Source organism: Phodopus roborovskii, unplaced genomic scaffold (assembly GCF_943737965.1).
Source record: "Phodopus roborovskii unplaced genomic scaffold, PHOROB, whole genome shotgun sequence".
Lineage (NCBI taxonomy): Eukaryota > Metazoa > Chordata > Mammalia > Rodentia > Cricetidae > Phodopus > Phodopus roborovskii.
Window position 1 is genome coordinate 4099833 of NW_026126645.1, and position 24847 is coordinate 4124679.

Sequence of the window (24847 nt, forward strand, 5' to 3'; positions counted from 1 at the left end):
GAATAGACCTGCTGACATTGAACTCAGCACCTTATAGGTGGCTTTAGCCTGTGATACGTTAATGGATTAGTTTTTCATCTTTTGTTTTGGAGACAGGGTCTTGCCATATATCTATGGCCAGCTCGGAACTCACTGTGTAGCCTATGCTGGCCTAGAATTCCTGGTTCTCTGGCCTCTGCCTCCCAAACTCTTGAGTTGGCAGGTATGTGCCACCATGCCTGATATATATTAAAGGTGGACCTGTCAAGACCTGACAATTAAAAATGAAATTTGAAGAAAGAGAAGTCAGGGGTTTTCTCTTGAGCACCTAAGGGTCAGAGAGGAAAGCATGTCTGTTCCACAGATCCGTTCATTAGTCGTGAAGTCCATCCCATTATAGTTAACTCTGCCAACGCCAAACTGCCCCGCCTCGGCCAATAGTGGATGGAATACCGAAGAGTTGTGTCAGTTGTTTTGTTGAGATCTCTAATGTTTCTTGAGAGGCAGAGTGCCAGGCCTCACATTGGCATGCCATGAGGATTAAAGGTTCCCCAGGCCAGGTGTATGAGTGCTGCACATCATGTGCAGCCAACCTGGTCTACACAGTACGGCCCAGTCTCTCAAAGGGAAAAACAAGCTTTCTCTTCATGGGACTGCCATTAATATTCTAGTAGCTTTGTTATCTCTTTGGTGACACTATTGCTCATTCTGTCGCTGCTGCAGGTGTTCAAAGAGTGGATGAAGGTGGATGGAATACTGTTCAAGGAGCCAAGAACAGCCGAGTTCTGGACCCCTCCAAATTTCTGAAAATCACTAAGGTGAGTATGATGCTTTGAAGAATTTACAAAGCTGGGTGTATGCTTGGAGTCCCAGTACTTAGGAGGATCCAAAACATGGAGCCATCCTCAGCTGCTTAGCAGTTTAAAGCCAGCCTGGGCTACATGAGCTCCAGCCTCCACAAGCCCCAAGTGTGTGTGTTCAAAATTTTAAATATAGACACAGTTTACAGAGCCAAGTGTGGCAGCACACACCTGTAAATCTAGCTCATATGATGTTGCAACAGGAGGATTGCTGTGTGCTTGTGGCCAGCCAGAACTACATAAGCAAACTGACAAAGCAGTTTGCACAACCCTGGGCAGTGTTGTATTAGAAGAATCATTTGAAACTCTGTATTTCATTTGACAAATTAATAAGCTGTTCTGGACAGAGTTGAGCACACCCAGGAAGGCAGTATGACCACCATGCTGTTCTGTGTTGCCTAATCCAAGTAAAAGTTTAGAGGCCCAGGGGTCCCACCTAAATGAGCACAGCTCCAGTTCCTGATTATTTAACTTTGAAGGAAGGTATCCTGGCTGGCCTGGAATTTGTTAGTAAGCGAGGCTATGGTTGAGCTCTGCCTCCCTACCACTGGGATTAAAGGTGTGCACGACCACTGCCTGGCTCAATTCATGTTTCTTAAACTGAAACTCTAATAGAATTATGTTTGTACTGCACTAAAGAAAGCCGTTCTAGAATTTACCTGTGGATGACCCCTGACCACTTTTATTACAGCCCACCATTGACGAGAAGATCCAGCTGGTTCCTAAGGCGCAGCTGGGCAGCTGGGGCAAAGGCAGCAGCGGTGGAGCAAAGGCAAGCGAAGCTGGTATGTGTGGAGGGCCCTCTTCTGGCTGCCTGGCTCTGGTACTGCCTGGCATTGCTTTCCCAGTGTCTGGCATTGTTAGAAAAAGGTCTGTAGACTGATCTTCCTTAACTTTCCATAGTGGCTCTCAATATTATGAATAAAAGCTTCCTTTTCTGTAGGGCTCTTCAATATGTAAAATTGTTTTAACTCTCGGATTTATTTTTATCAGTATGAGCAGTTTGCCTGGAGGTTTGTATGTACACCACTTGCGTGCATCTTGCCTGCAGAGGTTCCAAGAGGGTCTGGAATTTGTGATCTAGAATTACAGGTGGTTATGAGCTGCCATCTGTGAGAGCAGCCAGTGTTGTAACCACTAAGCCATTACTCCAACCTCTCCACGTTTACATTAAGTTTTTATGTGTTTATTTTTGGTCTTTTGAGACAGGGTTCCTCTATGTGGCCCTGGAAACTTATTCTGTAGACCAGACTGGCCTCAAACTCAGAAATCTGCCCGCCTCTGCCTTCTGAGTGCTGGGATTTAAGGTGTGCCAGGTGAGCACCATATGTTTTTTTTTTTTTTTTCAAATGCCATAACTTTTAGAATTGGAAATGAAGACAGAAAGATCCCCTGTGCATGACTTTAATTCCAGAACTCAGGAGGCAGAAGCAGATGGATCTCTGAGTTAAGAGACCAGCCTGGTATACAAGAGTTCCGATAGTCAAGGCTACTCAGAGGAAACTGTCTGGAAAACAATCAAAAGTGTGACCCCCCAGTAGGTCTGTCATGATCCAGTGGAAGTTTCAATACCTTAAGAATATAAGTAGCAGAAATTGGGCTTGGTGGGGTATTTTTTGTTTTGTTGGTTTGTTTTTGTTTGTCTTTGTTTAAGGGCAGGAAGTTGAGAGGGGCTGGAAATGTATCTGGGAAAAGTTCAGGAGAGTAATTTGGGGTAATTATGATTAAAATACATTGTATGATTCTTGAGGAATTAGTAAAGATTTTGGGGGATAAGTATGATTAAAATACATTGTATGATTCTTAAAAGAATTAGTAAAGATTTTTTTTTTTTTGAAGTTCACAATGGAGAACCATACAATTTAATTGCACATATGCAAAAAACCCTCTCAATGTTGTGTCCTACTCAGGGTAATTTACATCCTGGGGGCTTTTTGTTTGTTTTTTGTGGTTGGTTGGTTGGTTGGTGGGTAGGAGTGTCTGTGTCTGTGTCTGGATCCCATGAAGCCCAGGCTGGCCTGAAGTCACTGTGTAGATGAGTTGACCTTAACCACCTTGACTCTGCCTCCATCTTTCTATGACCTGAGATTACAGACTTGCCACCACACCTGGCTGAATATGTTTGTAAGAACAGAAATTTGTAGTGAACATAAGTCTCCAGGCTCTTTGATATGCTAATACCCGTGCTGTCCTTGTCAGAATGTCGTAGGTGTCACCTGCACTTCTTAGGAATCACTGTCTGCAGCCTCCCCCTCAAGGTGCCCCATCTCTGCTGATGCTAGTCACTAAGCATTGGGCGGGCCAGGTTGGTGCTTGGATGGGAGGACTTACTGGTCATTGAGCTTCTAACCTTTCTTTGCTCTCTTGCTTGATAAACTATTATTTCCACTCTGTTGCATAATGAAGTTACTGCCCTCGGGCTGGGGCTGCAGTTCAGTTGGTAGAGTGTTGCTTAGCGTGCACAAAGCCCTGGGTTTGAGCCTTCATGATTCAGGAAATGGGTGTGGTGGTGAATGCCTGTGATTCCAGCATTCAGAAGATGGGAGTCATGAGGAACTGAAGTTCAAAGTCATCCTTGGCTATGTAGTGAGTTCCAGACTGGCCTGGCCTATATGAGATCTAACCAAAAAAGGAACAAGGGTGGGGGTGGGAGTTCACCCATTGTCCCCAGAGTCGGAGCCCACCTGGACAACATAAACCTGTTTCAAATTTTAAAAGGAAAGAAATTCCTGGTGTTACTCCTTAATCCTGGGAGGCAAGAAAACAGCGTTTGCATATTAACCATTCGATTTGTGTTTTTTTTTGTTTGTTTGTTTGTTTTTGTTTTTTTTTTTTTCCTAAATCTACAACACCTATAGATGCATTACGATCAAGTGCTTCCAGTTTAAATAGATTCTCTCCTCTGCAACCTCCAGCACCTTCAGGGTCCCCATCAGCCACACCGTTAGAGTTTGATTCCCGAAGGGCATTAACCAGGTGAGAATTTACTTTTCACATTTGCTAATGACTGTCCTGCTTGCCTGTGTCTGTGTCCATGGCACACGTGTACTTTCTCTCCTTTCCTGCATCTCTCTCCCTCTAACATATGCTAATTGTGGTGATAATCCTTGCATGCATTCTGGTCATCCCTAAAGTTAATGTCTTCCATTAATCTTGGCATACCATAATTTCTAAGGTAGGAGTATAGGCTTTGGGGTAGACTAGAATGAGGGGAGAGCAGGCCATGCTTTGTGTCCTAGGTAAGCCCAACTGCCCACATAGAGAACAGTACAGGCAGGTCTGGGCCTTGGAAAGTTCCTCTAGCATAAGAATGTCTTTGCACTGGAGTGTGTAAGGTAAGGAACATGACCAGCCACCAGCCAGCCATCTACTTTGTCTCTGTTCTTCAGGTTATACAATGCATTCCACTAGTAGATTTCTAGATGTTGTTGTTCATTCCTGAGGCTTCTGCAGCAGTCTGGTGAGCACGAGCCAACTGTTTGGGAGTATCTGGACTGTGGCCCATTGCTTCTGTGGACTCTGGGGCCCTGATTTTCATGGGCTTGTATATGTTCTCTGGGTTGACTTCTGTCCCACTCCACTCTTCTGCTTCTCAGTCACCACAGTCTAGACTTGTCTGAATAAATTGACAGGGAGATGACCAAAGTTCTTGGTTCTTGTTCTCTCTCTCTCTCTCTCTCTCTCTCTCTCTCTCTCTCTCTCTCTCTCTCTCTCTGTCTGTCTGTTTGTCTGTCTGTCTCTAAACTGGAGTTACACAGAGTTGTGAACTGCCATGTGGGTGCTGGGAATTGAACTCTGGTCCTCTGGAAGAGTCGTCAGTGCTCTTAACCACTGAGCTCTCTCTAGCCCCCCAGAGTTCTCTTCAGATAATAAAGCACAGGTTTTTGGTTGGTAAAAGTCATTTCTACTTCTCTTGGATGGTTCCAAGTATTTGCGGTTTGTGGCGTTTCTCAGGCTGTGGTTGGGCTTGGGTAATGGTGGTCTCCTGCCATTCACTCAGCTCACAGCTCTTCACTGCCTCTTTTCTTCAGAACTTTATAAACTAGTAAGGAACTCGACCACCTCCTAAAATGTTTAAGGCCCTGGGTTTAATCTCAGACCCCCACTCTCAAAACCATACAGTTGAAAATAAAATTTTCATGCAGGTCTTTGCACTATCCAGAGTCTTGACTTATATGTAATAGACTCAGTGTTATGATAAAGCTCTAGGTGGATTCCATGGCAGGACAGGTTGACCAAGGCGGGTGACAAACATGCCAGGCAGACAGAGCTTAAGTGAGAAGTTTTATTAGAAAGGGGAAGTGGGGGAGGGAAAGAGAAAAGAGGTAACGAGACACAGAGAGAGGACAGATGAAAAGATGGAGACAGGAAAAGTCCTGTCTGCCCCAGGGGAACAGCAGGAAGAAAGAGAGAACAGGAAAGGGAAAGAGCTGGGGAAGAGGAGCAGGAAAGAGAGCATAAGTGGGCATGGGGTCTTTCTTTTAAAGGGGTCCTTTGTACCTTCCGGCAGACTATACAATCATGGAATCCTGAGCTGACAGGGTACTGCCTGAATGCATTCTGCCAGGTGATAGGGGCAGACCAGCATAATGCCTGAATCCTTACACTCAGTGTTTATAGGAGACAGGGCTCTGTGTCATCCATACTTCTACTTTTTAGTTATTGCACTTGTGTGTGCATTGGGTAGGGTAGGCAGGTGTCATTTATGTATGTGGAAGTCAGGACAACTTGAAAGAATCCGTTCTGGAGAACAACTCAAGTCATTAGGTTGGCAGCAAGCACCTTTACCTGCTAAGCCATCTCAACATCCCCCATGTTAATGTCTTTTTGTTAATTATTATGATATAAATTTTGATGAATACGGTATATTTAGATATATTCACTTCCCTATAGAGCCCCTGGACCATTCTTCCCTCTATGTCCTCCTTCCAACTTTATACCTTCTACTTTTTATTTATACACACACACACACACACACACACACACTTATACATACATACATACATACATACACACACACACACACACACACCCTTCCTTGCAGAGTTAGAATAGCCAGTACGCTCCCTGGTCTAGGGCATGCACTGGAAACTTGGGCAGCGGACCATGGCTCACATGGCTAGTAAGAGCAGACTCTGCATCTCTCCATAGCCATCACCTGAGAGAAGCCCCAGACACTGAAGTGTTTGTTTGGTTTGTGTTTTCGTTTTTTGAGACAGATTTCTATGTGTAGCCTTGGCCGTCCTGGAATATGCTCTGTAGATCAAACTGGCCTTGAACTCTGCCTCCTGAGTGCTGGGATTAAAGGTGTTTGCCACCACTGCCTGGCTCATACTGGAGTTTTTAAAGAATGCCTTTCATCCTTGAAAATAAAGCTCATTATGCATGTATATATAATATGGTATATATGGCAAATTATTTTAAGTAAAGAAATCAAAGTCTTCACAAAAATTAAAAAATAATAAGTATCCTTTTCCTACTAAAGGTAAAATTCAGACAGCTTAGCAAGTGAAAACTCAAATGTGTGCCTGATTTGAGAGTTAGTGGACTTTGAAATATAGTCAGTGCCTTGTATCCAATGTCATGTGGGAGGCTGACAAGTGGATCAGCTGGTCATGTACTTGCCAACCAAGGGTGATGACCTGAATTTCATCCCCAGTACCCATGTTAAGGTGAAGGAGACATCTGACCCCTAAGGATGCTCTCTGGCCTCCACATGACTGCCACGGCAAGCTTGTGCCCTCACAAAAATAAGTTAATATTTAAAATAAAGTTATGTGTGGAAGGCCTGCGCTCTCGGGTAGTTGTTAATACTGAGAGCATTGTTCTGTGGTTTGAATATGAAGCACCAGGCACATTGCCTTTTGAAACATGTTGTTTTGTCTTTTAAGTCGTGGGAGCATGGGCAGGGAGAAGAGTGACAAGCCACTTCCAGCCGGAGCAGCCCGCCCCAACACTTTCCTGAGAGGCAGCAGCAAAGACCTGCTGGACAATCAGTCGCAGGAGGAGCAGCGCAGAGAGATGCTGGAGACTGTGAAGCAGCTGACCGGAGGCGTGGATGCTGAGAGGGCCAGCTCCGAGGCTGACCGGAGCAAGACAAGGGAGCTAGGTGAGCTGGCTCTGGGGCCAGACAAACCCAGCTGTTGGCCTTAAGCAAAATGCAGGGACTGGAGGAATGACGCAGGAGTTCAAAGCACTGATCCTCCTCCAGAGGACCAGTACCAGATGGTGGCAGCATCCTGTCCTCTTTCTATGTTTGTCATTCTGAGTTTCTCACAAGTCCTTTCAGCACCTCCCTGTCCATTGTCATTAGAGTGTGGTGTTAGAGCCCCTGGAGGGTGTGAAGGCATTCACATTATTCCTGCTTACCAGAGAAAAGGTGTCATGTGTTCGCCAGCCTTCTCTTCCCTGATAGCATGGGTCTGTTTATATTTAGCATGCATGTGCTCCGAACTTGCCCTGGTGATGCTGTAGCACTTCCTTTGTGGGCTGTGTTTTTTTTTTGTTTTTGTTTTTGTTTTGTTTGTTTGTTTTGTTTTGTTTTTTATCCACGCACCTATACCCTATACAGTTCTCAGTAAAGTAAAATGTGAAGTTAACATGAAGAAATACTTGGAAGACACTGATAGATACAGTGGCTTTGAATGGTCTTAGAGGTAATGATGACTAGTGGAGATGAACAGATGTGAAGTGGAGGAGAGCATTGCTGTGGGAACAGCATGCACAGAGTTGCAGTAGGAGAAACCAGGGCGTGTCATGCAGGTACCACACTGGGCTGGTATAGCCACCACTGTGGCATACAGCACCCCAGCCCTTGTATGTTGTATAGGCCTTTGTGTAGTCATCCTCGGAGTGGTTGCAGGAAAATCAAAATATAGAGACTAAAGGTTCGAAAAACTCCTTATCCCTGTTCATGACTGTAGAGCAGATCTATCTGTTGTAATGTTAAGGTCTTCTTGACTCTGCTCTCATGTGTCTAACTCAGCCAAACTGCTATCTATCTATAAAACATCTCCATTGCAAAACCAGTGTGAGAGCATTTAAATATTACCAGCTATGATCTGACTCTACTGATACTTCTTTTTTATCTCATTCATAGTGAAATCAGAACTGTGCGCAGTGTCAGCCCCTGACAAGCCTGCATTGTCAGAAGAAGAAGTGGAGAGGAAGTCCAAGTCTATCATTGATGAATTCCTACACATCAATGACTTTAAGGTTAGTGCTGACGACAAAGGGAAGCAAGCGACTCTAGTCAACCCAGGTCAGAGAGCTTGGTACTGGCCTTCCGAGGATGGATAACCCAGTTGCCACGTTTGGTCTTACTTGTTTTTTTTTTTTTTTTTTTGGGGGGGGGGGTGAAGGTGGGTGGTTCAGTGGGTGGGTGGGTGGGTTGGTTGGCTGGCTGGCTGGCTGGCTGGCTTAGGGTTTTTTCCCAGAAAGGGTTGTATGTAACATCTCTGTCTATTGTGGAACTCTCTGTAGACCAGGTTGGCCTCTGGCTCCCAAGTTCTGGAACTAAAAGCATGAGTTTACCATGCCTGACTCACATTAAGGTCTTTGAATGTTGATATTGAATTTCTGTTTTATAGTATCTTGTTTTCAGATTTTTAAAATGATGCATATGGCACACACCTTTACATCATCCATACACATTATATGCATATATGAATGCTAATTTTAATTAAAATATTTTTTTCAAAATCAGTAAGCACAATATAAAATAATATATTTATATGTTAATCTATATTTGTCTTTTGAAACAGTCTCATACTGTAATAGAGACTGGCCTCAAGCCATGTGGCAATCCTCCTGCCTCAACTTCTTGAGTGCTAGGATTACTGGTATGAACCATCACACTATGTTTAGAAACATATTTTGTCACTCGTTCTTTGAGTTATTTTTAATAAAACTGCTAACCTGGGGCATTTAACTGTTCTTGTAGAGGATCCAGGTTAAGTTCCCTGTATCCCATGTGGCAGCTCATAACCAACTTTAACTCTAATTCATCAGACCTGATGCTAGGCTTCTACATACATGTATAACACAAAAATAACATAAAAGGCACCCAAAGTGTTGGCTATATGAGGTCATGCTCCTGGAGGGGAAGGAAGCTCAGTCTCACCATGTTACCCAGTCTCCATTTCAAAATTGATTAAAGCCACCCTCCTACCTCAGCCTTCCAACCAGCCCAGCACAACTAGGACTACAGGTGTGTGCCACCATGGTCAGGTTTTTTTTATGCTTTTATTATTTACTGATGTGGGCCCTTACTATGTCACCCTGGCAGGCCTTATAGCCAATGGATAGCCCAAGATAGGTCCAGACTCAGCAGCCTCCTTATAGCCAATGGATAGCAGCCTCCTTATAGCAATGGATAGCCCAAGATAGGTCCAGACTCAGCAGCCTCCTCCTGCCACAGCCTTCTTTGTACACATCACCACACTTACTTGACCTTTTCATTTCTTTCCTCTTGCCTTTCTTCTTTGAGGAATTTGCTATAGAAACCTTTTAACATTAAATAAGATAAAAACCTGGATTGCGAAACTGTCTTGTTTATAAAGCTTTGTACTGCTTTTAACATAAGTAGATTTTGAAGCAAGCCTTTATTTGTTGTTTGACAGGAAGCCACGCAGTGTATAGAGGAGCTGAGTGCCCAGGGCCCACTGCACATCTTTGTGAAGGTGGGTGTGGAATTCACCCTGGAACGGAGCCAGATCACCAGGGATCACATGGGCCACTTACTGTATCAGCTGGTGCAGTCAGAAAAACTCAGCAAGCAGGACTTTTTCAAAGGGTTGGTATCTTTACATCTAAGCTGATGGGTAATGGTTTCCATCAATGACCTTTGTGTCCACTGTAGTATGTCAACATCATGTGCTATGTTGGTTGGTTGATTGATAGAACAGCAGTTTGTAGGCTAGACTAGTGTATGCTGGTTATCTTGTGGTTTTCTCTGAGATCTCCATCTGGTGTCTGTAATACCTGACCAAATAAACCAGAACTCATTGTCACAAGACTTTAAGTCAGAGATCCTCCATTTGTTTGTTTCTCCTCCAGAAACTTTTTAAGTTTATGTGAAATGGTCTGGAGGTCTTAGAGATTGCCTGAGACTAAGGTTCCTACATACCTAAATATTTTTCTTCTACAAGAATCGTAACAATGTAAACTTAAGAAGTAAATACTGTCAGGCAGACGTGGCTCACACCTTTAAACCCCAGTACTAGAGAGGCAGGCGGTTCTCTGAGTTTGAGAACAGCTTGGTTTTTAGAGCTAGTTCCAGGACTACACACAGAAACCCTGTCCCACAAAAGAAAGAAAAGGAAGGAGGAGGAGAAAGAGAATACCTGTGAACTAGTTGAATGGAAACCCTATCTGTGCTCAGAGGAAAAGGGTGGTTTTGTCAGCAGTATGGATTTGATTCCCAACTTTGTTTTGGAACCGCAAGTCAATAATCAAGAATGTGAGTGTCTTTTAGTTGTGATATGAAGTGAAAAAGATACATTGTTGAATGACAGGATGGCTTCAGATACAAAGCTTACTTATGCTATGCTGAGAGCCCACAGAACATGAGTTGGCAGGATCAAGTGATTAACCCAGAAATCCTGGAGTTCCTCCAGATTGTGTCCCCCAGCGACACACTAACAGCAAGAGTGTGTGCACATAGAGAGAGCATGGCCAAGTCTCTTCTGCATAGCAAGTGGATGTCATAGCATTACAAGCTGTAAGGTCAAAAATGTTGATGTTGGGTTGGCTGAAAACCACAGTGAGGTGAAACTGGCTGTTTTGAAATGATAGCTCAGGGAAGCCACCCTGCCCTGTGGAGAAAACTCCTTTTACATGGAAATGAAGTAGTGTGGAGGCCTCTGAGCTGAGCTCCTGACTGGGATGTGGGGCAGCAATGGGAAGGCCAGCGTACGTGTGCCATTTATAGAAGACACAGCAGTCCTGGCTTGCCCTTCATTCCTCCGTCCTTCTGATGTAGCTGGCAGATTTGTGCATGTCTCTTGCCTCTGGTTTTAAAATCTGTTGTATGAAAACCATTGCCAGGCAGTGGTGGTGGCACGCGCCTTTAATCCCAGCACTTGGGAGGCAAAGGCAGGCGGATGTCTGTGATTTTTAAGTCCATCCTAGTCTACAGAGTGAGTTCCAGGACACCTAGAACCGTTTGTTACACAGAGAAACCCTGTCTTGAAAGAAAGAAAAAACCATTAGCAAAGCCCTGAATTGTCTGCATTAAGTCATTGGCTGTAGCTTTCAACCCACACATGACTGTGCCAACTCCTCAGAAGCCTTTTCTCATTCTTTCTGTGTTTTTGAGACACAGTCGGGCTCTGTTACAGCTCATGTTAAACTCAAGCTTACAGCCCTCTTACCTTAGCCACCCTGTGGCTTAGCCTTCCTAAGTTTTATATTTAATTCCTTTTATTTTACTTCACATTAAGAAATACATTTCATAGCACAAAAGCCTGAAAAAACCTTGGACCACTAACACTTGTAACTTAGAATAATGCTTGTTGCAGCATGCCCTCTTATGTTCTCCCCGTTTTCCCATCATGTGGGTCTCTAAGATATAGAAGTCTGTCTCTCCTCCCCTGAGTCTCTGGCTGTGTGGTACCATGTGTTTAGTCTATGATTTTATGATAGCTCTTACCCACACTTTGCCTGGCTACCTAAGTATTCCAGAAGTCACTTCCCTACAGATATGCTCTCTGCCCTCCCTCTGGCACTGCCAATCATGCTCTCCTGGTGTTTGCTCTGTCTTCAGTTTGCTTTACGTTGGAGTTCCGTACCTGACAGGACATGCTTAGAGTGCACAGACTTGTTACTTTACTGATATGGATCCCCATTTAATTTTAACTTCTGAATTACATTTCAGTGATTTTTTTTTCCTTGTTCTTTTTCAGTTTTTCTGAAACCTTGGAATTGGCAGACGATATGGCCATTGATATTCCCCATATTTGGTTGTACCTGGCTGAACTAGTCACCCCCATGTTAAAAGAAGGGGGAATTTCCATGAGAGAACTTATTGTGTAAGTTGTATTTTTTCTTTTTAATATCTAGCAGGGCAAACGGACTCAAAATTCTGCTACTCTGTGGCATAGTGCTGTCCATTGGAGCCTCTGGATACTCATGGACACAGCCTATGACTCTTAGCCTTCGATTGCAAGGGAAACTTGATACATTGTCTAGACTGGCAATGTGTTGGGGATAGTAGAGACCTGTGGTCGGTGGAGGGTGGTGACCATTGCAGATACAGCTCTGAGGGTGATGTTTCAGGGGGTTTCCTGTTACTCTGGGACTGTGGCCACCTGTGCTGAGCCGCCCTGAGCTGCTCTGCTGCATCGCACGCTGGGGGTTATGGGAGTGTCCTGAGCTAGGTGTGAACTGGGATCGGTGCTGCCATGTGTTATTCATCTTCTCACCGTCAGAGCACTGCTGTCCTACGGCAGTTCATACCATTGCATTACACTCTGCAAACACCGTGACCCTCCTTTAAAAAATACACAAGTGCACATTGGGGATCGTGAGACCCTCGTGGGGAAACAAGCAAGAAAAATGATTTAACTGGGCATGGTCATTGAGAGAAGGACCTTTTTTGAGCAGAATTTAGTTTAGGGAAGACTGGTTTAGGCTATGGAAACAAATGGTTTCTTTCTGCCTCACTCAGAAAATACCATAAAGAAAAGCGCATTCTGACTTAAATGTTCTTGTGACTGAGCCTTAAATGAATGTCACTCTTTCATTTGATGTCATGGGTAAGTTAAAGCCCCTCTCCTGCTCATCCACAAAGCACAAGGTGACCAGGAAGTCTAATTAGCTAGCCTGCATCCTCTGTTTGGCACACATCATTTGTCTGCTGCTCTCTGCAACAGACACATTGTCAGTAGTTATTCACAGCTCCTGTCTTTTACAGAGAATTTAGCAAGCCTTTACTTCCCGTTGGAAGAGCTGGGATCCTGCTTTCTGAAATACTGCACCTTCTATGCAAACAAATGGTGAGTGTTAGCTGAGTGCTGGGCCTATTGCCATGGCCAGAAGGGCAGTGATGTGAACAGTTCAGGTCTCCGTGTGCAAGTAATTCTATTCCTTTTTCATCTTGGGAAGAAGAGTGTGCCATTGCTTGGCTTATTCCTATCAGAAGCACATTTGCTCTTCTGTCACCAAGAATTGTCCAATTTCAGCTAAAATGGATTGCTGTGGTTCTAAAGAATCCAAAGATACTTATTATTTGTGCCTGTGCGTTTTGTCTCTTCTTGAAACAAAGTGACTATATTAATACTTTTAATAGATTTCAATTAAAAAACAACTTTCAAAGTGGGGCTGGAGACGTGGCTCAGTAATTAAGAGAACTTTCTGCTCTTTCAGGCGACCTGGTTCAGAACCCAGCACCCACATAGTACTTCTCAACTCAGTGTAACTCCAGCTCCAGAGGTTCTGATGCACCTTGTTGGCCTAAATCAGTCAAAACATTCATTATTCACAAAATAAAAATAGTTTAAAACTTGCAGATAGGATTCACAAAATGGTTAATTTTATTTTTTGACTAATGGGATGCTAATCTAATCTCATTAGAAATAGGTGGTAAAAATGATTGTGCAGGATGGTGAATATTTTCAGTTAAATGCCTATAATTCAAAGATAATTAAACCTTCAAAGTCCATATAGGTTGGAGGGAGATAGGCAAGTATGAGCCATTGGTATGGGTGGGGGCAGGGTACTGGGGTCCCTGTTGGGCTCAGTCTGAGCTGGAGGTGCTAGGGTGATAGATTATAATTCGTCGGTTGTCATTTTTATTGTTCTTAAGCCAGGGCTTTCCTTACTGTCTCACTGTGACCCACAGAAGCCCTCCAATGCCCATTTGTGAGACCCGTGTAAAATAGACACTTTCCATAGCTTGCTCTGATGACTTCCTGTTTTGAGATAATCTCAAGTACTGGGATTACAGGCAGGTGCCACACCACTCAGCTAAAACCAAGTCTTGGTCTACTGTATGATGATGTCACGGCTAATGACATCGTCTTTATGAGGCAACAAAGGCACCTGCTTGTATTTCCAGCTGAGCATAATTCTGCTCAAGTTGAAAGGTAATCCTTGGTCGGGAGATGCTTCATGAGGTGTATGTATATGCCGAGCTATCTAGGAGGGAGAAACTGTAAAAGCATGTAAACATGGTGTGTTAGGACATTTAGTAATTGTTGGCAGTTTCCTAAATGAAGCATGTAGTAAATGTATAGTTGATTCATAAGCAGTTAAACTAAACCACTCATTGTTTTGCTTATTTATTTATCTGTTTTTAGGTTTGGGAGACAGGGTCAGCTCTGTAGCCCAGGCGTAGCCCAGGCTATCCTGGAATTCTTTGTATGGTCCAGGCTGGCCTTGAACTCAAGCTCTGGGGTTATCAGTGTGACCACAATGCCAGAATCGCCATTACATTTACATGTATTTGGGCATCTCTGTTTGAAAGATAATAGTCCTGTTAGTAAGGAACAATACTGAATTTTTGTTTTTGCTTATTATGTTTTAGTCTCTAGAGGTCTGCACTTTTTTCCTTCTTGCAAACGAAGCTGATGGATGGGTTTGTCTCTGTTTTAGAGCCATAAGAAAGTAGGCGCCTTATGGAGGGAGGCCAACCTCAGTTGGAAGGACTTCTTACCAGAAGGGGAAGATGTACATAATTTTCTCTTGGAGCAGGTGAGTAACAGTTGCTTTTGATGATGGTTTGTTTGGGATTGTTAGAGCCCATGTAGAGCACATATGGAGTCCTGGGTTCTATCCTCATCACTGCAGATGATGACAATGAAATTGATAGTAAGTAAATCAAACTAGTACTATTGAGGGGCTAGGAGCTTGACACAGTAGTAGAACCCTGGGTTTGACCCCCACCCCCAACATTTCAGCAACAAAGACACAAATGAGAGCCTTAATGGAGTTTGTGTGTTAAGGCCCTTCCAGCCATACAGTCAGAAGACAATCTTAGGTGTGGGTTACCACATCCAGCACATCTCAGGGACAGACCCGACTAGACAGGCAAGTTTATCCTTTGGGTGCTCTGGCCTGTAGCACCCTTCCAGCTCAGCGTGTTATTACAGAGCATTGAACAGAGAGGCGGGGTTTGTGCATACAGGTAACAGGAAAAAGTTTTAACAAATCTCAGTGGGAGCTATCTCTGCAAAGGACAATCTTCAGGTCATAAATATGTAGGGGAAAGGCTATGGTGGATGTCTCTGTGCCCACTGTCAATACTCATACATAGACCAGAAAGGAAGGCTTTGCTGTTCCCCTCTGGGTCTGAGGCTGTGGGGTCCTTGACATGGTGCACATTCATCCAGAACTTCACACACACAGACAGGGCTTCCTGTGTTCCTCAGGAAGCTGTGCAAGCGTTAAGAACCTGAGTGTGATCTCCAGATCCCCTGTAAAAATGTTAAGTAATGGTGTGTACTTGTATCCCAACACTGGGGAGTCAGAGACTGGAAGATTGGAATCACGGCTGTTCAGGAGCCTGATGCAGGAGGATTACTTATAAACCATAAATTTGAGGCCAGCTTGAGCAATGGAACAGAACAAAAGCAAGAAAGTGTCATCTCTGGAATAAAGACACCATCCGAGTCGCTGTGTACTTCTTCAGCTGTAGCTGTAGTCTAGGTACACTAGGGACATGCTCATGAAGTACCCACAGAGCTGAAGAGATAGCTAAGCAGCTACTTCTTTAAACTCACTATGAACCTAAGACTTTCCTTGAACTCCACCTTTAGGCAAATACCTTTAATCCCAGCACTCAGGAGGCAGAGGCAAGTAAATCTCTGAGTTTGAAACCAGTTTGGTCTACTGACTGAGTTCCAGGAAAGCCAGGGCTACAGAGAAACCCTGTCTTTTTAAATGTGCTTCTATTACCATTGGGCGAGAAGAAAAGTTTTAGCAAAAAAGTAAAAGATTAGGCAAAATGATCACTACTGCAAATAAAAGGTGGCACTATTATTAATTCTGTTCCAAAAAATGACTACAATGTTTATGAGTAAGTTTTATGCTAATGCATTCATTAACCTCATTGATGTGAAGAAATATCTAGAACAAAGTTTGTGTTTATAGTTTAAAATGTTCCTACAAAGGAAACTTGAGGATCCATGGTCTTTCTGTGAATTCTACCACGTATTTTAAAGACTAAGCAATACTAAGGAATAGTGAACTCCACAAAGCAATCTGTCAGTTGTGGAAAACCAAGGAGGTGTTTCTGCTTCCCTTTTGCTGCACACCTAATCCCCACACTGAGCAGAAGCAGGCTGATCTCTGGGATCAAGGCCAAGCCAGGGCCACATATTGAGACCCTGTTGAAAATTCATTCTTGAACACAGGGAGCTGAAGTTATTGACACATATCAAGCAGTACCTCCGGCTGGAACCCTAGCATGGGAAGTAGTACGGTCCTGCCTGAACCTACCCTCCTCCATGGTCCTGGCGATGAGAACGTGGGTGTCTGGTTCAGGTTACAGTCCCTTTATCGCCTGTGATTTAGAAGACAAATGCAGGAGTTGGGGGGTAGAGAACAGAAGTTAATGGTTATCCTTGGCTACATGAGTTGGAAGCCATCCTGGGCTATGAGACTGTCTTGGTTAGGGTTTCTACTGCTGTGAAGAGACACCATGACCCCGGAAAACAAGGAAAACTTTTCATTGAGGGGACTTGCTTACAGTTTGAGAGGTGCAGTCCATTATCATCATGGAGGCGTGCAGGCAGACATGGTGCCAGAGGAGTAGCTGAGAGTCCTACATCTTGCAGGCAACAAGAAGTCCGTTGAGACACTGGGTCCTGTCATAAGCATAGGAAACCTCAAAGGCCACCCCCACAGTGACACACTTCCTCCAACACCACCATATCATCTCCCAACAAAGCCATACCTCCTAATAGTGACACTCCCTGTGAGGTTATGGGGGCCAATTACGTTCAAACTGCCACAGAGACCCTAAGTCAAAACCCAGAAACAGCAGAAGATATTGTGGTGAACTCGGGTATAAGTGAAAGCCCAGCCCTCGAAGAGGTAACTCTATGATGCAAGTGTTTCCCTCCAGTGAGCGTTATACTTTGTCAGTAGTAAAGCTTTGTTTTCAAATCTTCCTACTTTAATTGACTTTTTAAAACAATTAATTGCTTTGTAGCTCAAAGTAAGTTCTGTAAAATCTGATGAAATGTTAGGTTTGCCTTGAAGATACTTAATCCCTCATATCATTAGATTCATGTGGAAAGTTTATGGTTAAACAACACTGATAGCTTTTATTCCATGTGTATGATGTTTTGCCTGTGTGTATGTATGTACTCCAAGCACATGCCTGGTGCCCAAGGAGGCCAGAAGAGGGGTCAGATCTCCTGAAATGGTCATGAGCGCCATGTGGGTGGAATTGAACCTGAGTTTTCTAAAAGAGCAGCCCGTGCTGTGCTCTTAACCACTGAGCCAGCTCTTCAGCCCTTGATTGACAGTTCTTAAGAAGCTTCAGGCTGGCATCAAAATATGAGGAGTGGGCTCCCTATCAACACTGAGCCATAAAAACCTCAAAGAAAAGGACTTTGTACCAGTGTGGGGCCAATGGCTGGTGTGGCTCAGTGACAAAATGCTCATGTGACACTTTCACAGTATCCAGTTCCATTCAAAGATGCAAAAGGGAGAGGTTGAGGGGCCAGGCGGTTCTGTGTAAGAAATAAAACATTGGAATAAAAAACAATTCAAATGAGTTGTGTTTAAGTTTTTAATCAACCACATTCTAAAAATCACTGAAGGAAGATTGATTTGAATGATCTTTAGTACTCATGTTTGTCTTCGTGGTTTGAATGTAAAGATGGTGTAAAGCCAGGCATAGCCATGCATCTTATTATAGCCTGACTGAAAAGTACAGGTTTTGGTTACTGACTTGGCTCCTCCCTGTTTCTATAACAACTGATAGCATCATTTCTTGCCCTTGTGCTTAGCATGATCACTTTGGGAGCTGGAGCTGCCACACTATTCTCTTATGGAGAGGCTCCTTCCTGCATCATAACTCCCTACAGGGCTGTAGCTAACAATGATATGGAGGTAGCAAGGCAGAGAGAACTCCATGGAGTTAGTTCAGTTTGCCTTCTTATGGAGAATAGAAATGCACAATGTAAGGGTTTGAAAATTGAGCTGGCAAGATGGTTGCAGGTAAAAGAGCTTGTTACACTCTTAGGGACCTGAGTTCATTCCTTAGGAGCCACATCAGGTGGAAGGACAGAGTTTGGGGTGGAGCAGTGGCTCAGCAGATACGATTGTGTACTGCTGCTGTAGGGTTCCATGTCAGGCCACAGACAGCCACCCTCTCCTGGGCTCTGAGAGCACCTGCACTTCAGGACACATGCCCACAAGGGTACATGGTTAACATTTATTCTCTGACCTCCACATTTGTGCCCTACACATATCATGTACACACATACATACAAATAGAGTTTTTTAATTTAAAAGATAGATTTAATTAGGTATATGTCTCCTTGTACAGATGCCGTCAAGCCAGAGGGGATTCAAACTCATGTCTCATATAATCATCACACTGAACACTATCAATGTTTCATATTTGGTTCCAGAAATTGGACTTCATAGAGACAGAAAGTTCCTGTTCCTCGGAAGCACTTTCAAAGAGAGACCTCTCTGCTGAGGAGCTGTCTCAGCGGCTGGAGAAACTCATCATGGAGGACAAAGCGGACGACGAGCGGATCTTTGACTGGGTAGAGGTACAGACACCGACCATGCTCTGCTGTCTCTCAGGACAATAGCCAGTGGGTCCTCGGAGTTCTCATGGCAGTCCCTTACTTCAGAGACCGATTGGAGGGTTTTTATAAGCGCTCAGTCTTTTTATCATTTTATTTTATTTACTATGTAATAGGTGTTATGGTTTGGGGTTGTTTTTATTTTGTTTTTGAGGCAGGGTCACATGTGTAGCCCTGACTAGCCTGGAACTTGCTTAGTAAACCAAACTGGCTTGAACTCTGGAGATCCTTGACTCTGCTGGTGTGCACTAACTACCATGCCCAGTCAATTTCAGTCTGACAAGTCAAGTAAAAACCTATTGAGGGCACAATCCCATTTCTCTGGGTCTGATTCCAACCCTGTGTAGTTCACATTCCTGGTTCCCATAGTGCTTATCTGTGAGCACAAGGACCTCTGTGCCTCCCTCCGTGTAATTATCTTTCCTAATCTTCTTAATCCATTGGTGTTCTAATTTATTCTTAGAAGGCAGCTATGCTAGCCACTGTACCACCAACAGTTTCTCTTATTCTTGGACTCAGCATAGCCTCAGTCTTGGGCCTTCTGGGGTGTGCAGTGGCAATACCAGCTGTTACAGGCTTCTGTTTTGAAAGTCAGGCTATGGCTCATATGCTTCACACCATTCCCTTCATAGTTTTCCATAGATGGACAGTATATCAATAGTTTGAACTTTCATTTTTTAATTTATTAGAAATTTGTGGTGATTTTGCTTTTATGTTACTGTCTTTTAAATTGTTAAACTTTATTACAAGTTAACAAATTATCTTACTAAAACATAGCACCTGTTTGATCACTCTTAGGTTCTGATACACTAACATTTGCAATCATTTCTTTAGAACTCAAGTTAAACAGTCTCAGCAAGGATAATTTGAGAATTTCATACATTTCACATTCTTTCCCCTGCCCTAACACTTCCAGTCATCCTCCAGCTCCCACTCAGCTGCATGGGATTTTTTTGTGTGTGTTTGTTTTGGTCTTTTGAAAGAAGCTTTGTGTAGTATGTGGCTCTGGAACCCATTCCATAGATCACATGGCCTCACTCACTAAGGCTCGCTTGCCTCTGCCGGAATTAATGGGAGGCTGCCGTGCCCGGCCAGCTTCATGTTTATGCCAGTATCTGTTCTTGAACGAAGGCTAAGCAGGTAAAGACTCCTGCAGCCAAATCTAATGTCCAAGACCAGCTCCTGCAAGCTGCCCTTTGACTTCCACTCATAGACACACACATGACCACTCTAACAAAATAAATAAATATAATGGCAAAATTATTTGCTTATTTTCTTTTTATTTTAAAGAGAAAACAAAAGATAAGTTCCCAACAAATGTAAATTCTACATAATAAAGATAACTTCTTTTAAAAAACAAAGGCAAGAGAGCAGAAAAACCACATTAGTGAGAGACTGCCTTGATCTGCCTCAGCTATAAAGTCCATCAACACCGCCTTAGATGACATCTTTAGGGTTTCTCACCAGGCACTGTGTTCAGACTGAAAAGGCCATGGGATACTGTTGCAGTATTCGAGACACTTTCTTAGGAATTGTCTGCAGTAGTTTGTGTTTTTCTGCCGCTGCACATCAGCTTAGTGTAAGCCTAGCAACAAGGTCAGTGCAGTGGAATTAAGTCTGGGTCCCTTTGACTTCGTTCCATATCTCTTAATTCACTATTTCGTGACATCATTAGAAAGAGGAACAAGTTTCTCAACATCTGAAGGCTTTGTTCCAGGCTGGGCTGGAAATCAGCCACATTTGCTGTAGATGAAGATTATAGCAGTGTTGGTCCAAGGACAGTGGCGCAGTGCTGACAGCATGGTCCGGGCCACATTGCACTCCTGCTGCAGCTGCAGCTTACGTTGTAGACCAGGCTGTCTAGAACTCAGAGCATCTGCCTGCCCGCCCTCCTTTCCTCCTCCCCAAACCCCTAGTGCTAGAATTAAAAGATGTGAGCAACCACACTCTGCTGTGGCTCAGTTCTTTTTAAATGCGTAGACATAGGTAGGTCCTCTCTTGTGGGTTATTATTGAGGAACTGTTGTTCAGTGGCTGCACTTGCAAATGAGCATATTACAGAAGCGCCTCAAACCTGAGTGTCTGACTGCAGCATTTTCACAGACAAGCGCAAGCACCTTGCTCTAACATACATTCCTTCTGTTTTCATTTGCAGGCTAATCTAGATGAGAGCCAGATGAGTTCGCCTACATTCCTTAGAGCTTTAATGACGGCTGTTTGCAAAGCAGCTATTATAGGTAAATGATGATTGTTGATAGCAGACCCTGGCATCTGAAGTACAATTTTCAGCTTTGCATTTCATGATCTGATTTTATATGGTCTTAGAACTTGCAGTTTTTGTGCATCCTACTGTGCTACCTGATCTCTCATGAGAACCAAGTGTGAATGTCACCTGTCATCTTGTAGTCTGTGGTTGACCACAATTGTTTAATACTTCTTGGGTCCACATAGATTTTTTTTTTCCTTTCACTTTTTCTGCCATTATCAAGGCCATGTCCTCCATTCAACATATCTGTCAAATCCAACTTTATGGTGAGACATGTGATTAATATAGCTCTCTTACATTGCCATAAAACCTTGGTACTGTCTAATTGTAATTACAAACAGATAAATGGATAAAAAGTTAGGGGATCTGCACTCAACATGCATTTCCCCTTCAGGTTTTATGTCATTTTTTATAGAATGTACCATCAGAAATGTACTAATGTCAGAGGCCTATAATTCTTGCTGTTTAGAAAGCTGAGACAGCAGGATCGACAGCTACAGAGAATGTTTAAGGCCTTAACAGACAACTGAGTGAGACCCTGTCTTAAAAACAGAAGGCCAGGAATGGCTAGAGATGTAGCTTTGTGGAAAGTGCTTGCCTAGTATGTGAGACACTTGGTCCTATCTCCAGTACCACAAAAGAAGAATGGACAGTTTCCAGTCTTTACTTTGGACCCTTTACCTTACCATTCCCGGATGTGTGTGTGTGTGTGCTGTGCTCACAGCAGTAGAAATGTGCGACTCTGGTTCTCCTGTCCCTGCAGCTGACTGTCCCACCTTCAGAGTGGACACTGCCGTGATCAAGCAGAGAGTGCCGATCTTACTCAAGTACCTAGACTCAGACACAGAGAAGGAACTTCAAGCACTTTATGCACTACAAGCGTCAATAGTAAAACTTGACCAACCTGCCAGTAAGTTTTCATCTTGGCACAGAGAGCCCATCCAGTCAGGGAGAACTTGTAAGCCTTGAAAGTTGGGGTGTGGACATGGGCAGTAGGACGACTTGCAGCAACCTTTAGAATCCACCATGTGAAAACATGTTTGAGAAAATGCTAAGTCTTTTTTAGCTGGGCGGTGGTGGTGCACGCCTTAATTCAGCACTCAGGGTGGGGGTGGGGTCTAGTTTAGGGCCCGGAGAGAGATAGTTCAAGTGTGAAGACCATTGACTGCTCTTCCAGTGGACCCAGGCTCAGTTCCTAGCACCCACATGGTCACTCACACTCACAACCATCTGAAACTCCAGTTCTAGGTAACCCAGCACCTCTTCTGATCTCCAGAGCCATCAGGCATGTACTTGGTGCACAGATATACATATATGCACACAAAACACCCAAATATAAAATTTTAAGTTTTTTTTTTTTTTTTTTTTCAAAAGTCCAGTTGAACTGTGAGGGTAACCCCCCCATCCCCATCTTCATCCCAGCATATTGGGGGTGGCTAAGGGCAAGGGGAACATATCTTCTCAAAGAAAAGAAGTAACCCTGGTGCAGATAGTTGATCCTCTCCATAGCCCAGGTGTGTAGACACTGCTCATTGTGAGGACCTGGTCACCTGAGATGCTTGTGGCCATGGTACCCGTAAATGTGGCAGTTGTGGCTGAGAACTGAATTTTCCATTTTATTCAGTTTGCATTTAAGTAGCCCCATGTGTACATATTGATGCATATTGAATAGCCTCGAGGCTGGCCAGTGATCTCAGCATCCTGAGCCACTGGCATTCACCAAAGCGTCAGTTACCCACACACCCCACTGCTAGATGCTAGCCAGTGAATCACTGTCGTGTCCTCAGGAATTCACTGCAGTTTGTGCACATGGACAGAGCGTATTTCAGGGATGGCCTTGAGTGTTACGGCATTTGCAACGTTTTCCTTTGCTAGTGAAAATGCTCCTGAATCTCCCTGAGAGAAAGAAAGGGCTAAAACAAGTTATCCTGAGAGCATAAGTCATCTGAGGTCTTAGAACAGGACAGCGTGCTTCTCTGAGCTCTTGCAGAAGAGGACATTAGCTTTTCAGATGAAGTGTCTAATGAAGTGGCTGCTGAGTTGACATTAGGTGCCCCATTATATTGGCTTCAGTCATCCTGGGAACTGTTGGTTTGGGAACCTGCAGCCGGCAGACTTGTGGCCTCGCTCCATGTCCCTGTAGATTAACTACGGTTGTTTATTTTATTTTTGTTGGGTTGTGGGGAGGGCACGATTTATTTCAGTGTTAAGCTAATGTGATTACAAAAGCTAATCTAAAAATGTAACTAAGACTGTGTCTGGTTCTCATTTATTGGCATCATTCATTCACTGCCATGTCCATTAATGTGATGATCAGGAAGCTGGCCAGGGGTGATGGTGCACACATTTAATCTCAGCACTCAGTGGGCAGAGGCAAGTGGATCTCTGAGCTCAAGGCCAGCCAGAGCTACATAGTGAAATCCTGTCATGAAGGAATTTTCCTTTCTCTCTCGCAGTGCTGTGGGTTGAACTCAGTTCTAAGGAACTTTGGAAGAATAAATACATTTTTGGTTTTTCGAGACAGGGTTTCTCTGTGGTTTTGGGAGGTTGTCCTGGAACTTGCTCCTGTAGACCAGGCTGGCCTCAAACTCACAGAGATCCACCTGCGATTAAAGGCATGCACCACCACTGCCCTGCTTAAAGGGAGAATAAATACATTTAAAAGGGTTTAATGTCTCTCACAGTGTTCTCCCTTTCTTGAGTAGTAATACAAGTTTCTACTGTAAGAGAAAAGTTATTCCAGTTATCCAGACATTTAAGACACCAAAATGCAGAGATCACCTCAGCCCCAGAGATCACCTAGTCACTCTTTGTTTTTAGTACAGCCCTAGATTTTTAAAGGGTTTAATTTGGTAACTGCATGATAGGAGACAGCCTCACCAGTATGTGAACGTTGTTGTATTTGAATAAAATAAAGGTATAGAAGTAATGTAGGCTGCTTAGGGTTTTCCTCTGCAAATGGGTGCTACATTCCTCAGCATCAGGAGCATGTGATGCATGGTCCTAGGAAGCCAATATTCATTCATTGCGTTGATTCACTCATTCCCTGCATTCATTCATTCATTCATTCATTCTTTCATTCATTCATCCACTGCTTGCATTGGCTTACTCATTCACACATCATTGCTTTCCCTTGTAACTACAGTGCCCTGCCCAGACCAATGGCTGTTTCCACCCACTTGCAGATTTGCTCCGGATGTTTTTTGATTGCCTGTATGACGAGGAGGTGATCTCAGAGGATGCCTTCTACAAATGGGAGAGCAGCAAGGACCCTGCAGAGCAGAACGGGAAGGGCGTGGCCCTCAAATCTGTCACAGCATTTTTCACTTGGCTGCGGGAAGCGGAAGAGGAGTCCGAGGATAACTAATACTTCAAATACACAAACGAAACAAAAGAAACAATTTAAGTATTTTTTTAAAAAGTTTCACGTCTTCGCCAATCACAGTGCAGCAAGGCCAACTCTCGCAGAAACCCCACGTGTGCACGAGTGGGAGAGGGAAAAGGAAACAGGTGATCATGAAGGATAAAGGTGCTGGAACAAGGAGACAGCAGACCTGAGGGCGGGAGCTCGGAAACCAAAATACATGTACTATTTATAGAAAATATTTTCTGTTTTAATCTTTTCTTTTTAAACGAGGACTCATACTTTAAAAAAAAAAAAAAAACACATTTAGCAAAAAAAAAAAAAAAAAAAAAAAGGAAAGGAAAAAAAACAGTTGAAAACTTTTAATTTATTTTAAGGACTGCAAATGCCAGTGTGTAATTTTTTAATTTGCAGTTTCTGTAAACAACTTGTATAATAGAAAAGCAGAAAAAAAAATAAATTTCCCTTCCCTTCAGATGCACCTCACATTTGTGTTAAGACATAGCTGTTAGTCCAGATTTGAGAAGGTTTGGGGTGAACAAGGTAAGAAAGATCCTGATCCTTTTTCTTTCTCTTTCTCTCTCTTTCATCTCTCTGTGTCCGGTCTCTCT

At 43.6% G+C, this 24847-nt stretch overlaps 1 protein-coding gene across 1 annotated transcript in view; it reads left to right on the forward strand.

Moving 5' to 3' along the window:
* The window catches only part of Eif4g3 (eukaryotic translation initiation factor 4 gamma 3), a 204378-nt gene extending 179901 nt beyond the window's left edge, over positions 1–24477 (forward strand). The window contains exons 25-37 of the mRNA XM_051173661.1: positions 703–797; positions 1531–1624; positions 3755–3815; positions 6731–6948; positions 7939–8054; positions 9461–9633; positions 11744–11869; positions 12754–12835; positions 14433–14531; positions 18425–18571; positions 20762–20843; positions 21636–21782; positions 24058–24477. Of these exons, the coding sequence (XP_051029618.1) occupies positions 703–797; positions 1531–1624; positions 3755–3815; positions 6731–6948; positions 7939–8054; positions 9461–9633; positions 11744–11869; positions 12754–12835; positions 14433–14531; positions 18425–18571; positions 20762–20843; positions 21636–21782; positions 24058–24239 (1622 nt within the window). The 3' untranslated portion in view covers positions 24240–24477. The remainder of the gene's footprint in view (positions 1–702; positions 798–1530; positions 1625–3754; positions 3816–6730; positions 6949–7938; positions 8055–9460; positions 9634–11743; positions 11870–12753; positions 12836–14432; positions 14532–18424; positions 18572–20761; positions 20844–21635; positions 21783–24057) is intronic.
* Positions 24478–24847: the final 370 nt, after the last annotated feature.